Source organism: Heptranchias perlo, chromosome 29 (genome assembly GCF_035084215.1).
Source record: "Heptranchias perlo isolate sHepPer1 chromosome 29, sHepPer1.hap1, whole genome shotgun sequence".
Taxonomy (NCBI): domain Eukaryota; kingdom Metazoa; phylum Chordata; class Chondrichthyes; order Hexanchiformes; family Hexanchidae; genus Heptranchias; species Heptranchias perlo.
Window position 1 is genome coordinate 4,339,449 of NC_090353.1, and position 9,275 is coordinate 4,348,723.

A 9,275-nucleotide genomic window follows, 5' to 3' on the forward strand; every position below is an offset into this window, starting at 1 on the left:
CAAACTCACCCTCACACACACCCTCACACTCTCACACACCCACACACACTCAAACACCCTCACACACACCCTCACACACCCACACACACTCAAACACCCTCACACACACCATCACACACTCAAACTCACCCTCACACACACCCTCACACTCTCACACACCCACACACACTCAAACACACTCACACACACCATCACACACTCAAACTCACCCTCACACACACCCTCACACACCCACACACCCACACACACTCAAACACCCTCACACACACCATCACACACTCAAACACACCATCACACACTCAAACACACTCAAACACACCCTCACACACACTCAAACACACACCCTCACACTCACACACCCACACACACTCAAACACACCCTCACACACACCATCACACACTCAAACACACCCTCACACACTCAAACACACCATCACACACTCAAAAACACTCAAACACACCCTCACACACTCAAACACACACCCTCACACTCACACACTCAAACACACTCAAACACACACCCTCACACTCACACACCCACACACACTCAAACACCTTCACACACACCATCACACACTCAAACTCACCCTCACACACCCTCACACTCTCACACACCCACACACACTCAAACACACCCTCACACACACTCAAACACACCATCACACACTCAAACACACTCAAACACACCCTCACACACACTCAAACACACCATCACACACTCAAACACACACCCTCACACTCACACACCCACACACACTCAAACACCCTCACACACACTCAAACACACCATCACACACTCAAACACACACCCTCACACACACTCAAACACACCATCACACACTCAAACACACACCCTCACACTCACACACCCACACACACTCAAACACCCTCACACACACTCAAACACACCATCACACACTCAAACACACACCCTCACACTCACACACCCACACACACTCAAACACCCTCACACACACTCAAACACACCATCACACACTCAAACACACACCCTCACACTCACACACCCACACACACTCAAACACACCCTCACACACACTCAAACACACCATCACACACTCAAACACACCCTCACACACACTCAAACACAGCCTCACACACTCAAACAGGTATTCACTCACACTTTCACATACACTCAATCACACAAACACCTCACTCACACTCACACACACAAACACACTCTCACAATGAGTGAACAATGTGGAGGATAGTGACAGACTTCAGGAGGACATAGACAGACTGGTGAAATGGGCAGACACATGGCAGATGAAATTTAATGCAGAGAAGTGTGAAGTGATACATTTTCATAGGAAGAATGAGGAGAGGCAATATAAACTAAATGGTGATATTTTAAAGGGGGTGCAGGAACAGAGAGACCTGGGGGTGCACATACACAAATCTTTGAAGGTGGCAGGACAAGTTAAGAAGACTGTTAAAAAAGCACATGGGATCCTGGGCTTTATTAATAGAGGCATAGAGTACAAAAGCAAGGAAGTTATGCTAAACCTTTATAAAACTCTGGTTAAGTCTCAGCTGAAGTATTGTGTTCAATTCTGGGCACCACACTTTCGGAAGGATGTGAAGGCCTTAGAGAGGGTGCAGAAGAGATTTACTAGAATGGTTCCAGGGATGAGGGACTTCAGTTATGTGGAGAGACTGGAGAAGCTGGGATTGTTCTCCTTAGAACAGAGAAGGTTAAGGGGAGATTTGATCGAGATGTTCAAAATCATGAAGGGTTTTGATAAAGTAAATAAGGAGAAACTGTTTCCAGTGGCAGAAGGGTCGGTAACCAGAGGACACAGATTTAAGGTGATCGGTAGAAGAGCCAAAGGTAACATGAGGAAACATTTTTTTATGCAGCGAGTTGTTATGATCTGGAATTCACTGCCTGAAAGGGCGGTAGAAGCAGATTCAATAATAACTTTCAAAAGGTAAATACTTGAAGGGAAAAAATTGACAGGGCTATGGGGAAAGAGCAGGGGAGTGGGACTAATTGGTGAGCTCTTTCAAAGAGCCGGTACAGACACGATGGGCCAAATGGCCTCCTTCTGTGCTGTACCTACTATGATACACCTATTTACTCACAGACACACACACACACACAAACACTCACACACACACACACACACACACACACTTACATTCTCACACACATTCATTCAATAACAACTTGCATTTATATAGTGCCTTTAACCCAGAAAAACCACCCGGGGGGGGGGGTGGGGGGACGAAGAGGAACCTTCTTATTCCCCCGGGACAAAAGGACTTGATCAATCCTCTGCCCTGAATTGCACTCGCTCGGAAAAGGTTGTATGAGAAGCTACTTCTTTCTTTCTGGTAAAAACTGTCATGTCTGTGTGTCAAATTAAATTCTTTAAAGTTAGAAAATAACTAGTGTCTCATTTGATCCTTGACCTGTTGTATTCAGGACAAGAGAAAGGAAAAGTCCTACAATAGTTTCCCAACTCCGGCATCATCCTAGTGAATCTACACTGTACGCGATCAATGGCTTTAATGTCCTTTCTATAATGTGACACCCAACCCTGTACACAGTACTAGATCATAAGAACAGAAGAAATAGGAGCAGGAGTGGGCCATTCGGCCCCTCGAGGCTGCTCCGTCATTCAATCAGATCATGGCTGATCTTCAATCTCAACTCCACTTTCCCGCCCGATCTCCATATCCCTTGATTCCCCTAGAGTTGTGCAAATAATAGGGTAATAATAGTGGGGGATTTCAACTTCCCCAATATTAACTGGGATACTCAGAGTGTAAAAGGCTTAGAGGGTACAAAATTCTTAACGTGCATCCAGGAGAGCTTTTTGAGCCAGCATGTAGAAAGTCCTACAAGAGAGGGGGCGGTACTGGACCTAATTCTAGGGAATGTGGCCGGCCAAGTGGAAGAAGTGCTAGTAGGTGAGCACTTTGGTGAGAGTGACCATAATTCGGTGAGATTTAAGGTGGTCATGGAAAAGGACAGGGAGGGGCCGGAAATAAAGGTTCTAAATTGGGGGAAGGCCGATTTTAATAGGATAAGGCAGGATCTGGCCAAAATGGACTGGGATCAGCTGCTTGTAGGAAAATCCGCATCGGAGCAATGGGAGTCTTTCAGAAGGGAGATTGAGACCATACAATGGCAACATGTTCCCGTAAAGGTCAAGGGTGGTTCCAAGAACTCCAGGGAACCTTGGATGTCAGGGGATATACGAGAATGGATTAGGAAAAAAAGGAAGGCTTTTGGCAGATACAAAAGGCTAAAGACGGAGGAAGCCCTAGAGGAGTACAAAAAGTGCAGGGGGATACTTAAAAAAGAAATTAGGAGATCAAGGAGGGGCCATGAAATAACACTGGCGAGCAAAATAAAGGAAAATCCTAAGATGTTTTATAAGTATATTAAGGGTAAGAGGATGACTAGGGAAAAAATAGGGCCCATTAGGGACAAAAATGGCAATCTGTGTGTGGAGCCGGCAGATGTAGGAGGGGTTCTAAATGAATTTTTTGCATCTGTTTTCACTATGGAGAAGGACGATGTAGACATAGAAATACAGCAGGGGGACTGTGATATACTCGAACATATTAACATCGAGCGGGAGGAAGTATTGGCGGTTTTAGCAGGCCTAAAAATGGATAAATCCCCAGGCCCGGACGAAATGTATCCCAGGCTACTGTGTGAGGCAAAGGAGGAGATTGCAGGGGCTCTGACACATATATTCAGAACCTCTCTGGCCACAGGGGATGTGCCAGAGGACTGGAGAACCGCTAATGTAATACCATTATTCAAGAAGAGGAGTAGGGAAAAACCGGGGAACTACAGGCCAGTGAGCCTAACATCAGTGGTAGGAAAATTATTGGAAAAAATTCTGAAGGACAAAATTAGTCTCCACTTGGAGAAGCAAGGATTAATCAGGGATAGTCAACATGGCTTTGTCAAGGGAAGATCATGTCTGACTAATTTGATTGAATTTTTTGAGGGGGTGACTAGGCGTGTGGATGAGGGTAACGCAGTGGATGTGGTATACATGGATTTCAGTAAGGCCTTCGATAAAGTCCCCCACAGGAGACTGGTCAAGAAGGTACGAGCCCATGGAATCCAGGGTGCCTTGGCACTTTGGATACAAAACTGGCTTAGTGGCAGAAGGCAGAGGGTGATGGTCGAAGGTTGTTTTTGTGACTGGAAGCCTGTGGCCAGTGGGGTACCACAGGGATCGGTGCTGGGTCCCTTGCTGTTTGTGGTCTACATTAACGACTTGGATATGAATGTAAAAGGTATGATCAGTAAGTTCGCTGATGATACAAAAATTGGTAGGGTGGTAAATAGCGAGGAGGATAGCCTCAGTCTGCAGGACGATATAGATGGGTTGGTCAGATGGGCAGAACAGTGGCAAATGGAATTTAACCCGGAAAAGTGCGAGGTGATGCACTTTGGAGGGACTAACAAGGCAAGGGAATACACAATGAATGGGAGGACCCTAGGCAAGACAGAGGGTCAGAGGGATCTTGGTGTGCAAGTTCACAGATCCCTGAAGGCGGTGGAACAGGTAGATAAGGTGGTAAAGAAGGCATATGGGATACTTGCCTTTATTAGCCGAGGCATAGAATATAAGAGCAAGGAGGTTATGATGGAGCTGTATAAAACACTGGTTAGGCCACAGCTGGAGTACTGTGTGCAGTTCTGGTCGCCACACTACAGGAAGGATGTGATCGCTTTGGAGAGGGTGCAGAGGAGATTCACCAGGATGTTACCAGGGCTGGAGCGCTTCAGCTATGAAGAGAGACTGGGAAGATTGGGTTTGTTTTCCTTGGAGCAGAGGAAGCTGAGGGGGGACATGATTGAGGTGTACAAAATTATGAGGGGCACAGATAGGATGGATACTAAGGAGCTTTTTCCCTTCGTTGAGGGTTCTATAACAAGGGGACATAGATTCAAGGTAAAAGGCGGGAGGTTTAGAGGGGATTTGAGAAAGAACTTTTTCACCCAGAGGGTGGTTGGAGTCTGGAACTCACTGCCTGAAAGGGTTGTGGAGGCAGGAACCCTCACAACATTCAAGAAGCATTTGGATGAGCACTTGAAATGCCATAGCATACAAGGCTACGGACCAAATGCTGGAATATGGGATTAGAGTAGACAGGGCTGATGGCCGGCGCGGACACGATGGGCCGAAGGGCCTCTATCCGTGCTGTATGACTCTATGACTCTATGACTCTATGAGTTGAAACATCTATCGCTCTCAGCCTTGAATGTACTCAATGACTGAACATCCTCAGCCTCCTGAGGTAGAGAATTCCAAAGATTCACAACCCCCTGAGTGAAGAAATTTCTCCTCATCTCAGTCTTAAATGGCCGACCCCTTACTGGAACAGTGGCCTCACCAAAGATTTGTACAAATTCCTCATTACTTCACTCTTTTTCCTCAAAACACCTTTAGCAGTGAAAGAACTTTTCATTTCATTTTCTCAGGGCGACAGGAAGGGTTTCGGGCTCCCACTGGGGGTGTGGTTCAGGGGAGCTCGGCCCTCTCCCTGCTGATTGGGGTGGGGTTGATGCTGCGGCCCTATGGGCACAGACTGAGCCTCCCAGATTGGTGTCTGAAGTCACAGATCTCGGGAGACCAAAGCCTGGTCTGACCCACTCCCAGCGGAGGGGGTCCATCACAATTCCAGGGTCAAAGTCAAGACCAGGTGTAATGTTCAGGTGAAGGGAGATTAGAGGGCGGGGGATAATCGGACCTGGTTGTGCTGATAAAAATCATTTTAAAGTGATAGGTTCTGTCCTTATTTTAATATAACAATTTGATTTGTTGTTATTAGTAGCTAAATAGCAAAATTTGCATCAATTTGGGAATCAGGAGTAGAGGGGGAGGTGGGATTGTTTCTGGAAGATGTCTATCCCAGCGGGAGTGGTGTTCACTCTGTGGGACCCCTACATTTCACTAGACAAGGACACTAAACACGTGGCATTCATGGTGATTGGTGGAAAGCATGATTTGGATCTGTTCAATGCAGGGTGAGGGGTGGAGAGGGGAGAGAGGGGGAAAGTGGAGCTAAAGACCAGGAGGCCTAGGCATCTAGTGTAAATTTAGTGGCAGGCTGTTGAGAGTAAGAATAGGCCTCTGAAAGAAATGGTTGTACCGGGTACAGGGAACTCAGTGAGGAAGGAAAAGGATTCTTTCTTTATATAGATTTGTTGTGTTATGTTGGGTTTAGGTGTAAATTTTAAGGTGGACGATAATTAAAAATTCCAGCTCAAACCAACTTCAGAATTTTGAGTATTTGAGTTTTTTTAACCAGTAGAGTTTCCGCATTGCTCATAGTTACAGGGTTCTGATTTGCTGTCGTTTTGGGAATATTGAGCCAATCTACTGCAAGAAATAAATATACACACACCTCTTCGATAGGAAACCTCAAACACAGGCAGCATCAACCCAGAGCAATAACTCGACAAATATTTAAGTCCATGATCGCAAAGTCTCTTACTTTTCTTAATTAATTCTCAGGATGTGGGCATCACTGCAAGGCCAGCAGATCCTGCCCATCCCTACACACCCCAAGGGCATTAAGAGTCAACTATGTCATAAGACGTGCATTTATACATTGACTTTCACAGCCTCTGGACATCCCAAAGTGCTTACAGCCAATGAAGTGAAGTCACTGTTGTAATGTCGGACTGGAGTCACATGTAGACCAGACAAGGGCAGCAGGTTCCCCTCCCTGAAGGACATCAGTGAACCAGTTGGGTTTTTATAACAAACTGCCAGCATTTCATAATCTGGTGCCAGCCCACAAATTACCAGATTTTACTGAATTGAATTTCCCAACTTGTCATGAGCAGGATTTGAACTCACAACCTCTGGACCAGCATCATAAACATCTAGGCTACCATACCACACATGTAGCTAGGATCTGCTAGAGATCAGAACCCATTCACCCTTACAAGTGGCCCACTGCTCCCCGTCATGTATGCTGCATCATTGCTGTAAGTCCCAAACATTTGAATAAAGTACTTAGAATAATTAAGCTCCTAGACTTGTGCACAATCTTTACTCCAGTGGCAGGAGACACTTTGCATAATTCTGCTCAGAGCGGTTAAAGTGCGGTTAGTCACTTACCAATGAAATACAAGGAGCTGCTTCTCACAAAGGCCATGGTAGCGAAACCTGCCGTGTTGGAAATGATACTCATCAGCACCAGTGAGGTGTCACTCAGGCACCTGGAGAAGATCAGCACTCCGAGGAAGCTGGTGAGAAACATTGTGTAGGTGGCTGCCTTACCATAGCCCACCCAGATCGAGTTCCAGCTCAAAGGGGGCTTCAGAACAAAGATTGAGATTATATTCTCTCCGCCGGTCACTCCGAAATCGTAGAGGATGTAACAGATGAAGAGAAGGATCATCTCTGTAGTGTATTTCCTCCAGCTCGATCCTGAGGCTCCAGTGGGCACCTGACTTTGTGGAGAGACAGCAGGGTATCTGAGGATGAATGCTGAGTACAGGAGACTTAGTAAATACAGAGACAGACATATGCAGATCAGCAGGAGCCCGTGCTGGTTATTAATTTTCACCAGAAAGAAGTGGCCAGATACAATGCTCCCCAGGAGTCCAGCCATCCCTGATGCCACCTCCAGCATGTTTAACCTCAGGCTGCGTCTCGCTGTTCCCGATCTCAGGGCAGTGATTGCATTAATCCCACTCCAGTAGGCCGGGAAGCCTCCACTCAATCCATTGATCACAGCCGATCCATACATCACACTGACAGGCAACTGGAAGATTTGGGTGAAGAGCAGCAGGAGCCTGCCCAGGAGATACCCCAGTAATGGGACCACAAGTAAGACCTTCTGGCCGTATCGATCGGCCCACCTTCCCAGCATCACCGTAGTCAGCAAGGGGGCTAAAGAGTAGATCATGTTATAGATCATGTAGAAGCGGGCCACTTCCTTCTGGGCCAGGTCACTGTTCCCGGTCGCTGTCCCGTTTAGACGACCATATACCACCATCAGCAGTGCCGTGTCGAAGAGAGAATTGGCCACATTGGTCACAACCACCACTGGCTCCACATAGGTCAGCAGACTGACCATGTCAGTGCCCCACGGCATCTCTGTCTAGCTCAATACTCACTGTGTCCCACAGACTGCGTGTCGAACACCGGCCCTGTACAAGGCAGGGGAGGCTCTGTACAGGAGCAGGCTTTGCGCTGGGGACTCGGTTTATAAATCTCAGACAAATTTATCCTGCTTTATTCGATTACTCATAAAAACTCCCTCTTTCCAGTCAGAGCTGTGGTGTAATAATCGTCACCGATGAGGAACGAGTTTGGTATGAGGAATAGTGAGTATGAAAAAAGAACCAGTGTCATGCTCCAGGAAACCCACACTGCTGCTTTGGAGACTGAATCTTCCACCTTCACCTTCCCAGTTCAAAACAAGGCAGTTTTTACCGATAGTATTTTAAAAGGCTGTTCTAATCCTCAGAAGCAGTGGGTGGATGTACGGACGGCGGGTTTCCTTCCCTAAAGGGACATTACTGAACCACATGGGTTTTTTACGACAATCCGACAGCTTCTTGGTCACTTTTACTGATACCAGCTTTTTAAAAACTGAATTCCAATTCTCAGACTGCCCTGGTGAGATTTGAACTCACGTTCTCTGGATTAATCCAGTACCATAATCACTAGACTATCTGCACCTCTGCAATACTCATTTCATATAATCATTTACAAAATGAAACGTATTCTTATAAAACAAATGTACTGCCATAGAACCTTAGAACCATAGAAAAGATACAGCACAGAAGGGGGCCATTCGGCCCATCGTGTCCGCGCCGGCTCAAAGAACAACCAGGTGCCCATTCTAATCCCACCTTCCAGCACCCGGTCCGTAGCCCTGCAGCTTACAGCACTTCAGGTGCAGGTCCAGGTACTTTTTAAAAGAGTTGAGGGTCCCTGTCTCTACCACCAATTCGGGCAGCGAATTCAATACACCCACCACCCTCTGGGTAAAAAAGTTTTTCCTCATGTCCCCTCTAATCCTTCCACCAATCAGCTTAAATCTATGTCCTCGAGTTCTTGAACTCTCCACCATGGGAAACAGGTACTTCCTGTCTACTCTATCTGAGCCCCTCATAATTTTGTACACCTCAATAAGTCTCCCCTCAGCTTCCTCTGCTCCAAGGAAAACAACCCCAGCCTATCCAATCTCTCCTCGTAGCTGCAATTTTCAAGCCCTGACAACATTCTTGTAAATTTTCTCTGCACTCTCTCCAGAGC

At 46.6% G+C, this 9,275-nt stretch overlaps 1 protein-coding gene across 1 annotated transcript in view; it reads right to left on the minus strand.

Annotated features, from left to right (window-relative positions):
- LOC137299334 (solute carrier family 46 member 2-like) overlaps window positions 1-8,623 on the minus strand; it is a 25,388-nt gene extending 16,765 nt beyond the window's left edge. Inside the window, exon 1 of the mRNA XM_067967996.1 lies at window positions 7,125-8,623. Within this exon, the coding sequence (XP_067824097.1) occupies window positions 7,125-8,106 (982 nt within the window). The 5' untranslated portion in view covers window positions 8,107-8,623. The remainder of the gene's footprint in view (window positions 1-7,124) is intronic.
- Window positions 8,624-9,275: the final 652 nt, after the last annotated feature.